The sequence below is a fragment of the Stylophora pistillata genome, chromosome 13 (assembly GCF_964205215.1).
Source record: "Stylophora pistillata chromosome 13, jaStyPist1.2, whole genome shotgun sequence".
NCBI classification, from domain to species: domain Eukaryota; kingdom Metazoa; phylum Cnidaria; class Anthozoa; order Scleractinia; family Pocilloporidae; genus Stylophora; species Stylophora pistillata.
Genome location: NC_142531.1, coordinates 4,510,233 through 4,529,282, shown reverse-complemented (window position 1 = coordinate 4,529,282; position 19,050 = coordinate 4,510,233). Strand labels below are relative to the sequence as shown.

General features: G+C 39.8%; 5 protein-coding genes and 1 pseudogene across 6 annotated transcripts in view; 4 read left to right on the top strand and 2 right to left on the bottom strand.

The window, feature by feature from the left end:
• Nucleotides 1-126: 126 nt before the first annotated feature.
• Nucleotides 127-2,173, bottom strand: LOC111322611 (aspartate beta-hydroxylase domain-containing protein 2-like). Its single transcript, XM_022925733.2, has one exon. The coding sequence runs from the start codon at nt 2,145-2,147 to the stop codon at nt 1,191-1,193; it is 957 nt and encodes a 318-aa protein (XP_022781468.2). The 5' UTR covers nt 2,148-2,173; the 3' UTR covers nt 127-1,190.
• A 265-nt stretch (nt 2,174-2,438) lies between these two features.
• Nucleotides 2,439-4,913, top strand: LOC111322598 (uncharacterized). Its single transcript, XM_088742826.1, has one exon. It carries the CDS (start codon nt 2,591-2,593, stop codon nt 4,076-4,078), a length of 1,488 nt encoding a protein of 495 aa, XP_088598952.1. The 5' UTR covers nt 2,439-2,590; the 3' UTR covers nt 4,079-4,913.
• Nucleotides 4,785-8,150, bottom strand: LOC111322597 (uncharacterized). Of its 2 annotated transcripts, none has more exons than XM_088742828.1 (6): nt 7,965-8,150; nt 7,051-7,133; nt 6,225-6,474; nt 6,021-6,111; nt 5,618-5,872; nt 4,785-5,509 (listed from the first exon to the last, which is right to left on the bottom strand). In XM_088742828.1, exons 1-6 carry the CDS (start codon nt 8,010-8,012, stop codon nt 5,034-5,036), a joined length of 1,203 nt encoding a protein of 400 aa, XP_088598954.1. In that variant the 5' UTR covers nt 8,013-8,150; the 3' UTR covers nt 4,785-5,033. The 2 variants fall into 2 exon arrangements, with proteins under 2 accessions (XP_088598954.1, XP_088598955.1); XM_088742829.1 differs by having other exon boundaries at nt 7,051-7,217; nt 7,965-8,107.
• A 2,179-nt stretch (nt 8,151-10,329) lies between these two features.
• LOC148717333 (uncharacterized) lies at nt 10,330-12,720 on the top strand. The gene is made up of 6 exons (XM_088742827.1): nt 10,330-10,485; nt 10,703-10,785; nt 10,946-11,195; nt 11,347-11,437; nt 11,631-11,885; nt 12,004-12,720. Exons 1-6 carry the CDS (start codon nt 10,435-10,437, stop codon nt 12,477-12,479), a joined length of 1,206 nt encoding a protein of 401 aa, XP_088598953.1. The 5' UTR covers nt 10,330-10,434; the 3' UTR covers nt 12,480-12,720.
• Nucleotides 12,721-16,232: 3,512 nt separating this feature from the next.
• Nucleotides 16,233-17,111, top strand: LOC111319960 (D-amino-acid oxidase-like; annotated as a pseudogene).
• Nucleotides 17,112-18,052: 941 nt separating this feature from the next.
• LOC111322606 (dynein axonemal heavy chain 10) overlaps nt 18,053-19,050 on the top strand; it is a 46,719-nt gene continuing 45,721 nt past the window's right edge. The window contains exon 1 of the mRNA XM_022925729.2: nt 18,053-18,411. Within this exon, the coding sequence (XP_022781464.2) occupies nt 18,198-18,411 (214 nt within the window). The 5' untranslated portion in view covers nt 18,053-18,197. The remainder of the gene's footprint in view (nt 18,412-19,050) is intronic.

Genomic DNA, 19,050 nt, shown 5'->3' with positions numbered 1-19,050 from the left:
GTGAAAAATAAATACTGGTAAATCAATCTAGATCAGAACTGGGTCCCATACTTGTTTATCGACTGGTCATGACAACAGATTTAACCTTCACTTTTTCAGTATTTTCTGTAAATGACTCAGTCAAGCTATAGCATCTGAATAATTTATTTGAAGTAGAAAATAATAACTCTTTGGAAAAAGGTAACAGATTACTAACTAATTAAAATAAACACATGGTCAAGTTTTTTTTTTTCCTTGCAACATTTAGAAATCCCTGGTTAAAAAAAAAGGAAATTCTAGTGGGAGCCAATTTTAATAGTGGGATCTGTTTCCTGGACTTGATCTTAACCCATTAATGGCCGCAGCCTTTGTGGAAAACTGTGTTTTGAAGCTAGTCGAGCAGATTTCGGGTCACTGTTGTGGTTTTAAAAGCTCAAACTGACCAAAAACCCCTTGACAGCTCGTACACTCGACGGCCTTTCGATCCAAATGCAAAATGGCAGCCTGAAAATCTCGGGCACACGTAGAAAGCAAAATTTGGAGATAGTTTTTGAGTTGAAAAGTGATGCCCCACTTATGACTTTTACTTTTCTCTCTTTCTCCTGCCCTTTGTTTCTCCACTCGTTGCCTGAAGTTTCTCCTCACTTGCTGGAAATTTAGTAGGTTTCATTTTGGTGTAGACATTTTTTAGGAAACTACTCATTATTTTCAAAGCACATGCTCAGAAAGGTAGGTGGGTAATGGAACAAGATTTTCGTGCAGATTTTCAGGTCAAAGTTACATGGTTTTTTGGCCATTTCTCCAATCTCCTTCACTCAATGGCGCTCATTCTGGTATCATTTGTAAGATATTTTCAACCTGTTCAAGTCCGTGCTCAAAGTCGTGCTCCAGGGTTAAAAGTGATGACGTCACAAGGCGTAGAAAGGGTGTGGGTCCCCATGGGCGCATACAGGTGCACTGGACGTCAATAGGTTAATATCAGCTCAAAGGAACTGGGAAACTGACATCTTGGATGGAAATATGCTCAGATTTAAAACTTCAATTTAAAGACTGTAAAGAAAAAGAAGAGTGTGCCACTCCATAATGTAGGTGTGATTTGCAAAATTTTCAAATAGAGGCCTGCAAACTTCTTTATTTTAAAACTGGACCTTTTGGTGTTTCATTTCACATGAAACCAATAGAGGGGAGAGTTATTGTTCGTCTGCCACGTGTTAACTTGGTGGGAACATATATGCAAGTGCTTCCTTTTCCAATGCTGTGATCTCTGAGTGCCAGAGATCTAACATGAGGACAACTCTTTCACCGTTCAAACCTTTGTGCCACGCTTCGTGAAGAAAAGAATCGTCAAACAGTAAAAGTTCTCTTTCATTCCACCTTCTCTGTTCGCCGTTCACGCACAAGTGACAATTGTCCGGAACAAAAAGAGGCAAATGACACCTAATCCTACAATTTGTTGGGCCGTAGTGAGAAGTTATGTGTGTTCCAGCTCGAACAACTGAAAACAGCGCATTGCCAAAAGAGCATCCTTTCACAGATGATTCGATAGATTCAATGATCTCCACGGTTCTCGGGCACTTCCTGCAATTTCGGACAACTCTTTTCCCTTGATTTATCAAGTGATAAACTAACCATTCCCCTTCGGGAGTTGAATTTTTAACCCATCCTTCACCACTTACGTCAAATCGAATTTGGTTGAATTCTGACCGTATCTTCTCAAAGTTCTCGGAACAGACCAAAGTTGTTGGTTGATCTGAGAGGCAGTCATGCCAAGGTTTGCTAGACAATCCGTCTAGATAAAACACTGTAGGTTTTTGTGCGGATGAGAGATTATTCCTCTTCTTGTGTGTCCTGTTGTATTCGATTCCTTTAAAAAGGCGATCAAGTCCACCCTTGTCCGATTTCATCCGTGCAAATTCGTCCAGTTTTGAAAACAATATCTCAGCTGTTTCCGATGGCGATTTAATTAAATTGTGAGAGCATCGAAGGCATTCCGAAGATTGACAAAAATTTGTATCAACTGGGACTGAAATATGACTATCACTCCCCTGGCTGAAAAATTTGGTCAAAAAAGTTGCAGTAAACAGCACAGCTACAGCTACCACTCCTCTGACGATAAAACTGAACACAAAAGAAGAGATTTCCCAAAATTGCTCTTCTTCGTCCGCCATGTTTGTTTATGGAGGACTGTAGTGCCAGTCTCTCCGCTGAAATCAATCAAGAAAGGCGCATAGCCATCACCAACAAATCTCGCGGTTGGTTCCAGTTGAAATTTGTTTCGGTGGACCTTAAAAATAAGCGCGTGAGACCTTCCTTATTTCCTAGAAGCCCTCTGAGACAGAAATTTCCTAATCACAATTATTTTCTTACGCTCCACAGCTAAATTTCTCCGTCTCCTTTCACGGTGAGCGGTGGGAAAGGCACTTCGGCCATCGAATTGTAGGTGGGGGGGGGGGCCGGGGGGGACTGTTATTGTCACCTAAAATTAGTCGGTGAAGATTTTAAGTAAGTGCTTGGGGAAATATTCTCGAATTGCAGCTGCCATTAGCATCAGAAAGATTTTTTTTACCTGCAACTCCTCAATTAGCAGTGGCGCGCGCACTTAGGGTCATTTATGACGTCATTAATAAGAAGAGAAATCTCCAAGTACTTAAGGTTACTATCAATACATATTACCAGCAGTTTATTTGACGGCGAAGTGAATTCAAGCGACTTTCGACTCATGGATGAAGGTCATACATCTTTTGTGCTCCATGATCTCCCGGATTCAATAATATTACAAATATTTTGTACATTCACGATCAAAGAACGCCTCCTGTTGCGACGGGTGTGTTGGAGGTGGCACTACCTTCTGAAAGACTACAGTGTGTGGAAGAGTATAGATCTTAGTGAGGATAGCTTCTTATCGAGCAAGGTCAATAACAATATCCTAGAAGGTTGGATCACAGCCTGGGGTAAGACTATTCAGCAAATAGACGTAAGCGACTGCCGGTGGCTCACAGATGTCGTTGTTCAAAAAGTCGCGCAAAATTGCGCAGATCTCCGTGATTTAAACGTGGAAGGCTGCTTTCAAGTATCCGACGCAGGAATGAACGCGATAGCCTCAAACTGCATGCGCCTAAAAAGGCTAAACGTTTTTCTTAGCGGAGTGTCAGAACAAGGTTTTGACAGACTGTTAAAGCAGTGCCCAAACTTGGAAAATGTTAAGTTAGGGAGTAGAGGGAACTGCCATCGAATGATAGTGTCTGTGTGTAGCAGCGTAAAAGATTTAAAAGCGATCTCCATTCATGACGTCATCCCGTTTGACGAGGGCGAACCAGTGGTAGATGACCTCTCATTATGGAGATTATGCTCTTGTTTCCCCGGGCTGACAGCCATTGATCTTACATGGTGCTGTTTTATCACTGATGACGCATTATTTGCCCTCCCGTTTTGCTGTCCAAATCTCAAGTCTTTCACTGTTCGGGAATGCCATCAGATTTCAGACCGCGGAGTCCGTGCCGTGTTCCAAATTTGTCATTTAACCCTGTCAAAAGTGCACCTGGAACGTCTATACAGCATCACAGACGTTCTTACACTCTCACCGGAAGACCTAAAACCTTTTCCTAATCTCTCGTTCCTTAAAATGATCGATACATCTATTTCCGACGTCGGCGTTGCGAAGATTGCCGAGAAAAGCCCAAACTTACAAACTCTCATTGTCGGAGAGCACTGTTTTAATCCATACAACATTCATGGCGGTTTCATTCCCACCATCGCAGAAACTTGTCAAAAGTTGAGACGATTCAAATTATATTCAGGAAGAATGAAGGACAATTATTTGACTGCTATTGCCGAAAACATACCTTTTATAACCGATCTCTATCTCGGCGACTGTCGTGACTGTACATCACAAGGATTAAATAGCATAATTTTGCGCTGCCGCTGGTTGCAAATATTGCACATTCTTAACTGTTCCCATGTAACCAATAAGACATTAGTTCTTATATCGCGGAACTTGACGGATCTCAAGGAGTTAGAGATTCTAAATTGTAGGAGTATCACCACTCAAGATGTCTTAGAACTCAAACGAAAGTTACCACAGTGCGACGTCCGGTATTAACCGTCAGTGAATAGCGGGGAACCCCAAGGATGAGCACTCCGTATCTGCTCCTTATGAGTTCAGAGGGGATGTGCAGGGAAATTTTGGGTTTCATCGGAGCATTCTTTGTCGCGCAAGTTAGATTAAGACTCTTGGGCTCCGCTTGTGTGTGGAAAAAGATTATGATTTATCTAGGAAGTCTAGAAAAGCTGGACGTCGTTTGCAAAGAAATCGGGAATTATATCCTCTCCGATTATCTGAGTCACTGTCATAGTGGCTTCCGAACAGTTTCTAAGAGTGAAATATAAGTAGCAGATCCGTTTCAGCGGGTATACGCCATAAGATATCACCTCCCTTTAATTTGAAAGCGAAACAACCGAACGAAAGTCATTTTCCACTTCTGTAATATTCTTTTCTTTCGGCCGCGGTAGTCTTAGTTACTCGACCGACCGCTATTCTTTGGTTTAAAAATGGACAGTAACTCCTAACATCTAAAGCACAAATTCTCTTTTACAGAAACAGTATGTTTCCTTTTGAACTGGTCAGGAGAATTTGGTGTTCTATCAAACTAACATCCTCTAGCTGAGTCAATCTCATTATCCGTTTCTGGATGATGGATTAAAACGGGAAGGAGTGGCCCTGAGTTTTAGCGACCTCTAGCGCTAAGATTAAAAGGTGAATCGCTTTCACCTGGCCTTATATACGGGTGTCAAATATAAGCAAGATATTATTTCAAATATAATGACTTTTATTAAATATTTGCTTCCAACTCCATGATAAAAAATAAATTACAAATTTCTTTAAAAATTATTATAATTTATATTTTCTGTTATAAATAAAATATACAATTTACAAGTGAACTTCTCGATTCGATCAAAACGCCCTCATCACACAGCTCAGGATTCATGACTCATATCCTATTAGCTCTTTAAACTGAACTCACAAAGTTTTTAACTCAAAATACGATAACAAATGTTCAAAGCTTTGAGAGATAAATCTGTGGTCTTTTAAAAACACGATCCACCATAGCACTCGCTTCAATAGCACAGCCCCACGAGAAAGTCACACCAGAGCCCCCATGTCCATAGTTGTGCAGAAGAGAAGGACACACAGGATCCCACTCAAGACGAACGTTACCATGGCGAGCAGGACGCAAGCCAACCAACACTTCCTCTACATCATCGTCTCCATAGTTACGGAGGGGTGGGTAGAACTCCTTTACCTTCTCAAACATTCTTCTGATTGGTGGATAGTCGAGCGTCAGATCTCTGTCCCATTGATGAGGTTGCACCATTCCACCCAACCACAGTTTGTCGTCACCTCTTGGTAAAATGAACACGAAGCTTTGTCCTTCCTTATCTGACTCATCAAACTCCTTGATTATAGAGATGCACATGGAGTGATTGAGTTTGGGCATCAAACTTCCGTCATTTCTCACTTTTAAAATCACGCCTGTAATGACAAAATAGAAAGGCTGATCGGTAATCGGGGCCAAAACTCATTTCTTGTTTCTTACTGTAGGGGTGAAAAGCACAACCAAGAAATAAAGTGGTTATTTACCTCTCAGAGGGTAAACATCTTCATCTCCTGCCAATTCTTTGGCGTTGAGTCCAGAGCAGTTAAAGATTAACTGAGCTTTGTATTTCTTTTTCAAGTCTTCTGCTTGATCCCTCAACAATCCGTGAATCTCATCGTGTACAAAGTGACAGCCCTTTTCACGACACTGTTTGTAAAGCCACTGCATGTAGGTGACTGTGTCAACCATGGGAGCCATGTGTTGATATGCGTCCACAACACCCGTGTGTGTGTTCACGCCTAAAGGAGAAAAAAAACCGAGGCCTCGTTGATTCAAAGGTAATTTGAAGTACGTCATAATGGGAATTTTCTTATAGATTCTAGATCCTCGCAGCTAAATAGCAAAGAGCGAGAACAATGAATGAATTTTTGCTGTGATCTAACTTACCAGTTTCTTCAATGAGTTTGGCATCATGGCGGAACCCTGGCAAATGATTCAGTTCATTCATCTTTTCCAACTGTTCAGGAAGATTATTTACCTGACGAAAGAAAGGGAAAGAGCAAGATCGTGAGAAATAGTTTTATCTGAGTCTAATTGGATCCAAGACGTTACGACGGATCAAAGTGTTCGGTAAATGAAGCTAAGAGTTACCTTGTCCTTAAAGTAAAAGATAGATCGTCTGAGGAAAGCTCCAGTTTCCTTTGAATTCATGGCCAGCTCCATGAACTTGGCATAGCCATCCATGCACCAAACCTTGGCTCTCTCCAGAGACTTTTCGTTGGTGTGTCGCCCACAGACCGCTGGAGGCCATTCCCATAGAGCACCAGCGATCTCAGAAGTGATGCGTTTACCGGAGGAGACTGGGGAGGCGTACTCCTTCGCTAAAACTGTCACTTTGTACCTAGGAACGATGGAGTATTTAAGAAGATTGCCATTGCATATTTATTTTTAAAAAAACCACCTGAAGAGTTGTCCCTATTTTCTGTTAAAGAGTGGACAGGTTTAAAACCCAATTTTATTCGTCTAAAACGTGGATTTACTTCATTTTATTCTAGTATCAGAATGCTTTGCAAGAAATGGAATGGCAGCGTTTCGTAATCGTATTTGACCGCTGATTTTTTCCTATTTGAATATTTATTGTAGTTGTATTCGCCAGCCTGGCTTAAGATGTTAGAACTCATTATTATAATCTGTGTGAATTGTACAAAGCTCTTAACATTTATAAGTATCTTTTTTTCTGAACTCTTTGCCTCACTTTGCTAGTGATGATTGGAGAGACAAACTTTGTCGCGGTGAGGTTTTGCTTCTAAAAAAAAAAACATGAGCAAAACATTTGTAGTTTGTAAGTAAAAGATCGTGTCAATGTCACATATGCTTCGCATGATTGATGTTTTCAGCGCTTTCCGCTTTTGTTGCTGATCCTGTCTGTTACTTTTTTTCACAGCCGGTCAGGAAAGAAGTCTGAGGATAAACTTACCCTTTATTCAACAACTGTAACGCACTGGTCATCCCAACAACTCCACCTCCAATAATTAATACACGAGGAGCTTTTTGAGCCTTCTACAATGAAAAGGAGAGAATTCAGACAAGCTTTTTCTTTTCTTGTCTCTGTCAGGAGGGGATTTCTCAGTGATTGACGTGCATCTACAATGTAAAAAGCACGAACCAATTGTTTTATGACATAGCTAGCCTGTGTAACAGGCGTATAAAGGGGAGGGGGCGGGGGAGGAGAAAGATCTGCACTTTTTCCGATCTTCCCCCCCCCCCCCCCCTTTATACGCCTGCTACAAATCCGACGCGAAAAACGGACAACATTATCAGAGGTGATTGTTCGCAGTAAGCGAAATATTAAGCAAAATAGGACTTGGTTTTGACCAGTTTGTCATTTGTTTGGTTTTACCAGAGTGTCTTTCTGTCAAAATTTGTTGCAATTCACCCTCTGACAGTGAAGCGAATCGTGACTGCGCTGATGCCTAGTCTCCTTTTCCGTTGTTTTTCTCTTTTTCTGCCTCATTTAAGAACTCTAGCCCAAGGAAAAAGGTCGGAAAATTGTCTTCGTTTTGGTACTGGTGGGCCGAGTCTGTTTGTATCCATTATTGTCACGAAATATATTCTTTTTCCCCCCGCTAACAATGGCTGCTCGCGCGAAAAGAAAAATTTCTAGCGAAGCGATTTGCTCACGCGATCAGCGTGCACTATCGAGATTTTGAGCACGCTTACGTATACTGAATTTGATTGCGCGGCTCTGCTAGCTATGTTATAAATGTACTTAGTCAATACTCGACGGCAATAAATGGCATTTATTTTCAAACAAAGCCTTTCCTCGAAAATATCATATAATTTTATTGGTAATTCGTCTTTTTCCCGTAAGTTCCATGTCAGAATCCTTACCTTAAGTTTCCTTGTATTGTCTAAAGTTCTTCCAAACTGGAGAGCCATAGTCTTAGAGGCTGCTTCTCGAATTTAAGATGACTTCTCAGGTACGTCTTCAACACTTTTTTCTTTTAGAGTCTTCAAGCTGATCAGGTCCCTTTTGCCGATATTTTCCCGTTATATAGCCATGTGAAACACAGAGATATTGAAGATTCGGAAAATGGACAATTGTCCTCCCTTTTAAGCTGACGTCAATGGTCCCCAAGGAATGCATGACAAGGCAACATGTACTTTTCATGACAGTCACGTTTACTAAGAAAAAAAATTACTCCTATTTTTTTCGCAATCGTTAACTTCTGGCCGTGATTTTAAGTCACTTTTCATGGATGGCATAGATAATATACATAACGTGTTTTTGTTTTCGAAATTCGTGCTAGCCCAAATCTGCGAATCCGCACGTTAATACGTGAGCTTCGTTCAAAGCATTGTCTTCGGCACTTTGACAATCAATCCCCCCTTGATCGATAATAAAAAGTTAATCTCAACATCCGGTGTGTTATTTTCTTTCACAAACTTCCAAGGAAACATTGGTGGAAGAACGTGACTACCTGACCTGCAGGTCTCCTCCAAACATTCCTCTATTGTGCCTTTGGCAACAGACGTTAATGCATGTATTCAAATATTACTTACATTGTCAGAAACGAGTTCCTTTGCTTCAAATTTTAGTTTTGCATTCCACGTCATATAGACTTTGATCCTTTGAGGGAAAGAGAATAACTATCTAGAGCTCAAACTTTTCAAAGCTTTAAGGTGAAGTTAGTGACTTGGATCAAAAGTAGAACTAATTGATTTAGTGAGCGGAAATCGATGGTCACGTTTCATCACGCGATCACAAACGGGCAATCCAGCGCTCCTCAAAAAGTAAATATCGAAGGGTTTCATCACTACTAGGGCAAATTAACATTAAAGGTTCGGTTCGGATAAACACAGCAAAAAAATGTTTCAGCTTAGAACTTTTATTCATTCTTCGTTGTTGTTCTATCAGTAAATCCTGAATGATTTTGACGTATTTACCATTGTCACGGAGTGACGCGAGTGACTGGCATCACAACTAAACTCGCTTCGTTCAAATGACAAGGCAGTTTAATACTTTGATTTTCATCTGTCTCTAACACCCGAAAATTAACCCGTGACATGTAACTGTTTAGCAACCGATCCCTTTTGTTTAGTCTTCAGAAGAGAACTGCAAACACCTTTTGACTCTAAAAAGCAAATCCGGAGATCGTGCCCTTAGCCCAGTGTACTTGAAATGTCAATACCATAGGTTATTTGACCCCAACCCCGGTAGTGATGGGTTTACTTGACTTCCGACGGCTCTATGTTAGCATTTTGACGACACGTTCTCTATTTGTCGACACGAGCCAGGCTAATTGGGACAAAACATGCTGTTTCCAGCGTTTGGTTGCGAACCATCTTAGATAGACACTGTGATTGTCCCCGGCTGAATGGCATTACATTTCCGACGGCTTTATATTAGCATTTTGATGACACGTTCTGTATTGATCGACATGAGCCAGACTAACCACGGGGGCAAAACATGCTGTTTCCAGCGTTCGGTTGCGAACCATCTTAAAAAGACACCGTGACTGCCCCCTTTAAATTTTCCTTCACGCATAGATAGTACAAACTAATTGTCGCAGCCCTACTTCTGGTAATCACGTAACGTACGCACTTTTATTGCAAAGTCATGCGTAACGTAGAAATACACGACCGGTGTATTGCGTAACAGCTAGTGTGTTGCTATGGACATGACAAGGAGCGTCTTCGAGGAGCCTACGAGGAGATGACGCAACAGTCAATAAGTCACATTCTCAGAGAGCGTTTTTTGAGAATTTTTGAATGGAAAAAACATGTCAAGAGAATATACAGAGCTAATAATCTTATTCCCAATCCAACGACACTGGATCTTCCACGTGTCGGTACTCACCTACGACTTCTTTGCGAGGAAATCACGTACGATTAACAGATACGTGCGGGATTCCAAGATTTAGCTTACAGACAGTTCTCTCCCACCTCCACCCTCCCCCCTTCCCCACCAAAAGAAAAGACAAAAAAAGAAAACTACATATATGACTTGAATCAAATTAGCTCCAAAATATTCTGGATTTCTCTCCCACGAGAAACAGCTCCCATCGATACATGTAAATGTTGGTGAGTTTTTAATTCTAATTTTTTTGTGTGCGTGTAAAGTAAACGTGAGCTTTCGCCTGTTTGGTGAGTTTGCGTAAGTCAGTACGAGTTAGATTCCTCAGGAATATTGACGTCACGCGTTAAGTGAGAAAAAATGTCCTATTTCCGAATTTTTCAATACGTCCTCGTGTGACTTGTCTATAAAACGGGGAGTACATTTGCCAAGTGAACCAGATCAACTTGAAGACTCAAGAAAACAGAACGATAGAGGCTTGAAAACTGAACTTCCATCAAAAACATGCCTTTTTTACAGTTTGGAACAACCTTGGACACCTCCAAGAAACTAAAGGTAAGAATTCTGAATATTGTCCACTTATGACGGAAAGACTTTTTAAAAGCTATCACCATACTTAATGGATGATAGTTCTCGGCTCCGTTTCCAGCACTGACAGCAAAGTACATTCCTTTATTGAATTCTAAATACAAAATCCTAAGGCATGAATTATAACCAAAGGAAGGGAAAAGTTACAGAAGAACTGATTACAACTCTTTCCTTTTCATTCTAGAACATTCAGAAAGTTCCTCGTGTATTAATTATTGGAGGCGGGGTTGTTGGAATGACCAGTGCGTTACAGTTGTTGAATAAAGGGTAAGTTTATCAATGGCTTGTTTTGTTTTGTTTTTTTATGAAAAACCAAAGAAAACAAAATAGCGACAAAAGTTGGGGATAAAACTAGCGGTTTTAACATCATCAGATCATTTGTGAGAATTCAGTCTTATTAACCCCCCTTATTATCGCCTTGTGTTAGGTACAAAGTCACAGTTTTAGCGAAGGAGTACGCCTCCCCAGTCTCCTCCGGTAAACGCATCACTTCTGAGATCGCGGGCGCTCTATGGGAGTGGCCCCCAGCGGTCTGTGGGCGACACACCAACGAAAAGTCACTGGAGAGAGCCAAGGTTTGGTGCATGGATGGCTATGCTAAGTTCATGGAGTTAGCCATGAATTCAAAGGAAACTGGAGCTTTCCTCAGGCAATCTATCTTCTACTTTAAAGACAAGGTAACTCTTCATTTGCAGAACTTTTTTTTCGGGGCAATCGTTTCGTCTTTTATCCTGTGAGTAGTCTCAGCTACAGTACTAAATGTTTTCTCTCAAATGTCAAACAACTTTTGAATGTTGACACTATAACTCTTTCCCTTTAATTCTTCAGGTGAACAATCTTCCTCAACAGTTGGAAAAGATGAACGAACTGAATCATTTACCGGGATTCCGACATGACGCCAAACTTATTGAAGAAACTGGTAAGTTTGAACTTGGTAAATGGAACAAAAATATGTCGTTTCCCTTTCAATGTTTTGGTGAATGAATACTCTTCGCTAGAAGCGTCCAGACTGAATAAAAAAGAGAAAAATGCTCTCACTCAAACACTCACTACTAAGTTCTCCGATCAACAGTTAAATAAATCCTGAATTTCTTTTCTTTCTTCTGACTCAGGTGTGAACACAGACACGGGTGTTGTGGACGCATATCAACACATGGCCCCCATGGTTGACACAGTCACCTACATGCAGTGGCTTTACAAACAGTGTCGTGAAAAGGGCTGTCGCTTTGTACACGATGAGATTCATGGATTGTTGAGGGATCAAGCAGAAGACTTGAAAAAGAAATACAAAGCTCAGTTAATCTTTAACTGCTCTGGACTCAAGGCCAAAGAATTGGCAGGAGATGAAGATGTTTACCCTCTGAGAGGTAAATAACTTCTGTATGTCCTACTAAATCATATATGTTGGGCATCCTGAGTGGGTCGATTGACAGAATTTAGTTTTTTCCTCACTCACCGATCAGCCTTTCTATTTTGTCATTACAGGCGTGATTTTAAAAGTGAGAAATGACGGAAGTTTGATGCCCAAACTCAATCACTCCATGTGCATCTCTATAATCAAGGAGTTTGATGAGTCAGATAAGGAAGGACAAAGCTTCGTGTTCATTTTACCAAGAGGTGACGACAAACTATGGTTGGGTGGAATGGTGCAACCTCATCAGTGGGACAGAGATCTGACGCTCGACTATCCACCAATCAGAAGAATGTTTGAGAAGGTAAAGGAGTTCTACCCACCCCTCCGTAACTATGGAGACGATGATGTAGAAGAAGTGTTGGTTGGCTTGCGTCCTGCTCGCCATGGTAACGTTCGTCTTGAGTGGGACCATGTGTGTCCTTCTCTTCTGCACAACTATGGACATGGGGGCTCGGGTGTGACTTTCTCGTGGGGCTGTGCTATTGAAGCGAGTGCTATGGTGGATCGTGTTTTTAAAAGGCCACAGATTTATCTTTCAAAGCTTTGAAAATGTTTTACCTTCTTATGCATATTTAATTTACGAGCTCATATTAAATTTCTGATAGGAGACGTGTCTTGAATCAGCCGTGTGATTGGAGACTACTAAAGGAATTGAACATTTTACTTGTACATTGTAACTTTTATTTATCACAGAAAATGAAATATATCATAATTTAAATGAAATTTGTAATATAATGTATGATATAGGGTGCGAAATGAATAAAGAATGAAGGTTGTTATCAACTAAACTCTGTATTTCTTTTGTTTGTCACATGGCCGGAGCACTGAGGACCCAATGAGTTCCGTAAAGACTCACACTCTAAAAACTGATTAACAAGTAACTTTTGTGCACAATTTCAATATATTACTCAGCATGCAGATTACGAAAATATTAAATTCAACATTTTCTAAAACAACGGATAGCGTTGAAGGCGCGCTCTGATTGGATGCTTAATTTCCGAATATCATTTGTTATTCACCTAGCAACTCGCGCGGGATTTGCATCTGAAAATATTGTAATCGTTGCAGGAATAAAGGAATCAAAATCATTTTTGTAGTAAATGACTTCACTGTTTTTGTATAAACTTGAACATTTGTTCACCCCAGTGTCGGGGTGATCCACCATGAGCACTTAGGTGAATATGTAACGATCAAAATGGGGAATGATTATCATTTTGTTGGGCATTGCAGCGCATTTTGCGGACTTAAGTGGAGATTTTGGCGGTTGAAATGCATGTTACGCTTGCGTGATTGTTCTGACTGTTTTGTTGTAATTTTTATATTTAGTTTTTATTTTCTCAATGCCCTCCAAAGTGCTAAAATGACTCTGAATTTGGCCTAAAAAATATTTATGCCTACGAATATCAACTCAAGCCGGTATCAATATTCTATCCCAATCTTTTTTAAACTTGCACATCACGGAGTTTGATAACTTTTTGATTTTGCCTTCATCTGACGATCTACCCTCAGGAAAAATTCCGAACCTTGATTATGATCTGAGTTGACATAATATACTTACAGACGTCAGTGACTTCACAAAAATAGTTGGAACAGTTTCTGAATTTTTATTCACTTTCTAGCAACTTCCGAAAAAACACACTGGAATTATATTGGAAGAAACTAAATTTTACACATCAACTTTAACTTTACCTCTGGTCATATTTACCTACACCAACTCCTGTTTTAAAGTTTTGAAAGAAAATGTTAGTCTTAAAATTACGTTTTTCCGCTTAAATGCGTTCATTCTTTGAACGTGTAGTTATAAAGATCACGTCCAAACAGTACTGCCATGATTAAGCATACTTTGTCTTCATTCAAACACGTGACAGGAAATTGACTAAAGGGATGTTTCCTCAAGAGCACGGAATATACCGAAAATGATCAAATACGATGGAGTTGATCAGCCTATAAGAGGAGAGAATATATGAGATAAAATACATTATGATGGGCAATTTATTCCATGACAATTGAGAATAAGTAATTGACTACCAAATTGTTTCTAGAACCAAGAATTGGAAAACAGGATAATATGGTAAACCGTAACTATAAGGAAATAAATGTTCATGTTCCAACTTTTCCTCTTTGAAATTATCAGCGTGGCTGTGCTATGCATATCACGTAGGAACTAATTTGACCTTCCCCCAAAGATATAACTACTCCTGATAATTTTTTAGTTAATAAAAGTATTCTGTTTTTAACAAAATAGTGCCTGGTGCTTTGCTGTTCTTATACAGTGAAATTAACTACCTGTATTGTGCTTTATATGAAATTTTATAAACCTGCAGGGTATAGGTATAAGGTGGTCTACATCTTTGGGACAAATCGATTAACCAGAGAGTGGTAGCCTGCGAGAAAGCTTGTCTTCTCAACTACAGAGGCCTTTTCCATGGCTTTTGCCTGGCCTGGTTAAGTTAGGAACCTAGACAATTTTTCATACTCCTTCAGCAACATTGAGCTATTGATATTCATGAATTGAAGCTAATGTTGCTACATTAAAGCAGATTTTATAAGGAAAGGTAAGACTTTATTCCAGCAAAAGAAATTTGTTTGTGTCTAAATCTTACATGGCGGATTATGAGTCTTGAAGAATAAATAAATAGATAACAATGAAAATCAAACAAATTTAACTCACGGAAAGTTCAATCGTTGCACGATCTCGAGGTCTAGAAAACGTGAGGTGAGAATGAACGGAACGATCACGATCTAATCTCCGTCTATTTCTTGGTTACGAGCTTGCGCGAAAGTTTAGGGGATAATATGACGTCACAGACTTACGCGCGGCCCTTTCTTAGTTTGAGTAATGGCTGACGTTGAATCGAGGAAAACAAGTCTAAAAAAAATAGATTTTCACTTCGAATTTTTATAATGACTTTTATAGTAAGGATTCCAAAAAGTGAAAAATCTGGCAAACTCTAAATTTGGTCTCAGTAGGTAGCACTTTAAGTTGGCGATCATTTCTCATGAGCCTAATGAATGATTCAACAGTATTACCGTGAGGAGAAATTAGATGCTGGTCATTTCGTTAGCAGGCTTGGCACATTTTTGCTGGAATAACCGGTAAGATATAGCTAAGAAATACTGTTACCAGTTTCTCGAAAGTGTAACTGAATAGGGATATTTACGTATATAAGAACGATCCTTCGCAGTAAAGCACTATTTGAGCAATAGTGGAAATCAGACCTGAAAAAAATTTCAGGCCTGTACGGGATTCGAACCACTGACCTCTGCGATACTAGTGCAGCGCTCTACCAATTGAGCTAACAAGCCAACTGGGAGCAGGCCATCAAATTAATTCGATATAAACCCGTAGATGATAAATCGAACAACAACAATAGTGCTTTACTGCGAAGGATCGTTCTTATATACGTCTCATAACCGCAGTTCACTCATATGTTTCATATGTTTGTTGTTGTTCGAATAGGGATATTGTTAGCAACTGTGTTTAGATACAGCCGGATACAGTTCAGATGAAAATAAAAACTGGAAACTGACCTCGTAGACACGAAGTGCCATAGCCCTCAGGAATTTTTGGTCCACTAAAAGTAACTTTCACCCATCCTGCCCCCAAAGAAGTTCGCCCGTCCTAAATCCTACCGGCTAGAGGTACGCCCGAGGAGCACTAGTGACGAGTTTCCGAGTCACGCGAGTATCATTATCAGAAACAACCTCGTTTCCAGGGTCTCTCATCTTCCCGCCCCCTGCTGATTCAACAGGATTTTAGTTTTCGAGATTTCCTGGAAACAACGGCCGGAAATCTTTGAGAGATGGAACTTAATGTTACCACCTTGGATAAAATGGAAATATCTATTTATAAGTATTTTAAAAATTAACGTAGTTCTGCTTTAATGCGAGCCAAGAAAATTTAATCACTCGCTCTTTATTGGCTTCAGGTCGTTCCTCTGCGCATGATCATAATGGTAAAAAAGATGTTGTTTTACAAGAGCCAGCTTTATGAAGCTACATCACTCTTTTTAGCGCCCGAAATTGAGAGGAAGGTAACCAATCTTTTCTCTCCTTGTTGCCTTTCACTGTCAAAATGCACCATTGCGCAAACAGGAATATTACAGTAAAATCCGACATTTTGAAGATAAGAAGGTTGAAAGCCATGAAAAGCTGCAAACAGCTTAGAAAAAATGTTATGGTAAACAATGAATACTCTTCGCTAGAAGCGTCTAGACTGAATAAACAAAAGAAAAATGCTCCCACTCAAACGCTCACTACAAGGTTATCCGATCAACAGTTAAATAAATCCTGACTTTCTTTTTTTTCTTCTCACTCAGGTGTGAACACAGACATGGGTGTTGTGGACGCATATCAACACATGGCCCCCATGATCGACGCAGTGACCTACTTGCAGTGGCTTTACAAACAGTGTCGTGAGAAAGGCTGTCGCTTTGTACACGATGAGATTCATGGATTGTTGAGGGATCGGGCAGAAGACTTGAAAAATAAATACAAAGCTCAGTTAATCTTTAACTGCCCAGGAATCAATGCAAAAGAACTGGCAGGAGATGAAGATGTTTACCCTCTGAGAGGTAAATACGACTCGTGAAGCGTTGTGATATGTTTAAGAGAGTTCTGTCTCTTACATACATTTACCTGATTGCAAAAGAAATGTGTTGAATCCGAACTTTACACCTTAAAATCTCTCTCGTTGTAGGGGTGATTCTTAAAGTAAAAAACGACGGAAATTTGATGTCTAAACTCAACCACCCCATGTGCGTCTCTGTAATCAAGGAGTTTGATGAGTCAGGTAAGTAAAGACAAAGCTCTCGGTTCTCATTTTACCGAGAGGCGACGGCAAACTGTGGCTGGGTGGAATGGTTCAACCTCATCAGTGGGAGAGAGATCTGACGCTCGACTATCCAGCAATCAGAAGAATGTTTGAGAAAGTAAAGCAGTTCTACCCACCCCTCCGTAACTATGGTGACGATGATGTAGAACAAGTGTTGGTATGCCTGCGTCCTGCTCGCAAAGCCAATGCTCGTTTTGAGTGGGATCCTGTGTGTCCTTCTCTTTTGGACGACTATGGGAATGGGGGCTCGAGTGTGACTTTCTCGTGGGGCTGTGCTATGGAAACGAGCGCTATGGTGAATCGTGTTCTTAAAAGAGGCCACAGATTCTGTATTCAAAACTTTAATCCTTCGAATATTCTCCCTTTTAAAGCTTGAAAAATCTTCCTTTAAAACAACAAATGATTTATTAGAAAAAATTTCAACCATTATATTTATTATTTAGCTGTGTATGCAAGTTAAGACTGGCAACAACTTAAATTTTATGGTTGAAATAGCAAACAACCATACAATATACAATAATTTGTTGATATTCGATAATAATAATAATTGTCATAAAGATCTTTGAGGTACTTAAATTTTCTTTTTATCATGTGAGCGTGTTCTGTGCCTCATTAGTTTATTCCGAGAACTGATCTATTTTTTCCGAGGGTTTCGAGTGGATAACTAAACCATTCTTTAATTTTTGCCTTGTCAAGAGATTCAAGTGTCCTTAAGTAGTTCGACATGTGAAACATGCCAAGATTTTCTTGGCATTTTTAAAATTCGTTAAATAGAATCATTTAACCATGAGACTTGCACTAGAAGAAGATTTAGTATGCTCGCGTTGCTTCATCTAGTCTTTACACAACGATATCTCTAAAAAAAATTATGTTTTACGTTCTAAGCACATTTTATTCAAGAATAAAATGATGTTTATTTTAATAGTGTCTTCAATACTATGCATGCATTTTGATTAGCTGTCTCAGCATTCTTAAATCTTCCCTGTAATGAAGTTGAGAAATAAGAGCCCATCATAGATTTGTTGAGGTTACAACACGCCCAAACCAGCTTCATCCTCCTTTGGGTGGCCTTTCGTGTCCTGAAGACATCTGCCCTTCTACAGGATATCCTTTGCCTCCTTCCTTGACTTCTTGTGGCACAGATAAAAACGGTGAACCTGCGTACTTAATCTTTATCTAACCCCTGTTCAATGATTCCTGTCCTATTGTGTCGCTGTTCAAGATTGCCAGCGAGTTGAAAATCTTGTAAAGTTTGCTCTTTTCAGTTACGTTGTCATGGTAACAAATCCCAGACAAAGATGGCGACGATTATCTAACGAATAAGTAGGGCAAAGTTGTCGCTAACAATGAAGTTTTGGGCTCAGATTGTAAAAAAACTCACCTAATAGAATAATAACTCGACATATTCTTTGTGTTTCAATCCTCGCCAGTATGGATGACACACGCATTGAGTGGATGAGAAACAAGATTTACCTCGGACTGGGAATTACAGACCCTGAAGTGTTCGACGATTTGTTGTCTCGAGAAGATGGACAATTTGAAAACGAAATCCTAAAATTTCTTAATGAAACTCCTAAGGAAGGATGTACTATGTTATTTTATTCTATGCTGAAGGAAGAAGAGGAGGAAATTGAAGTTGAAGCAGGTTAGTAATTGAAGATGGGATTGTTGTTTGTGCGCCATTCTCTATCACAACAAGGCCTTGAAAGGGATCTGTTATTGTCAAGGATTAGCGACTTGTTGAGATTTATTGTACGCGCAGTAAGTTTTGACATAGATCGTTTAACGACATGAGAATTTTCTTCTCTAAGAAACGAAACTTGATGATGTGTACGGTTACTCGAGGTCGATTCCATTAATATTCCCGCCGTTTTGAAATATAAGCTGACACTGTTTGTTATTAACTGACCTTTCTGGAAAATGCAAGAGTCCTACAACCTCAGACTTTATAATATGAAATCTGTTTATATTACACAACCTTAATTGAGCTACTTGATTTATTACGCCTTTAGTAATGTTGTTTGACAAAGTCGGTTGGTACGTACGAGTAATCTCTTCGTCAACTCAGTTCCTACCTTGAATAAGAATACTTAGAAGAGTTAATTTTATCAAGAGATCTTTACACTCTTGTAGGAAAAATTGCTTAAAATCCTTAAGAGAACTGAACATTAATGATAATGAACAGTGGAATACAAACTCAACTGCCATTGTAGCATCAGAGCAAACTTTCCATAGTTATGGTTTGTTGTCGTCTTTGATATGCCTGTCATTGATTAAAGCTCTG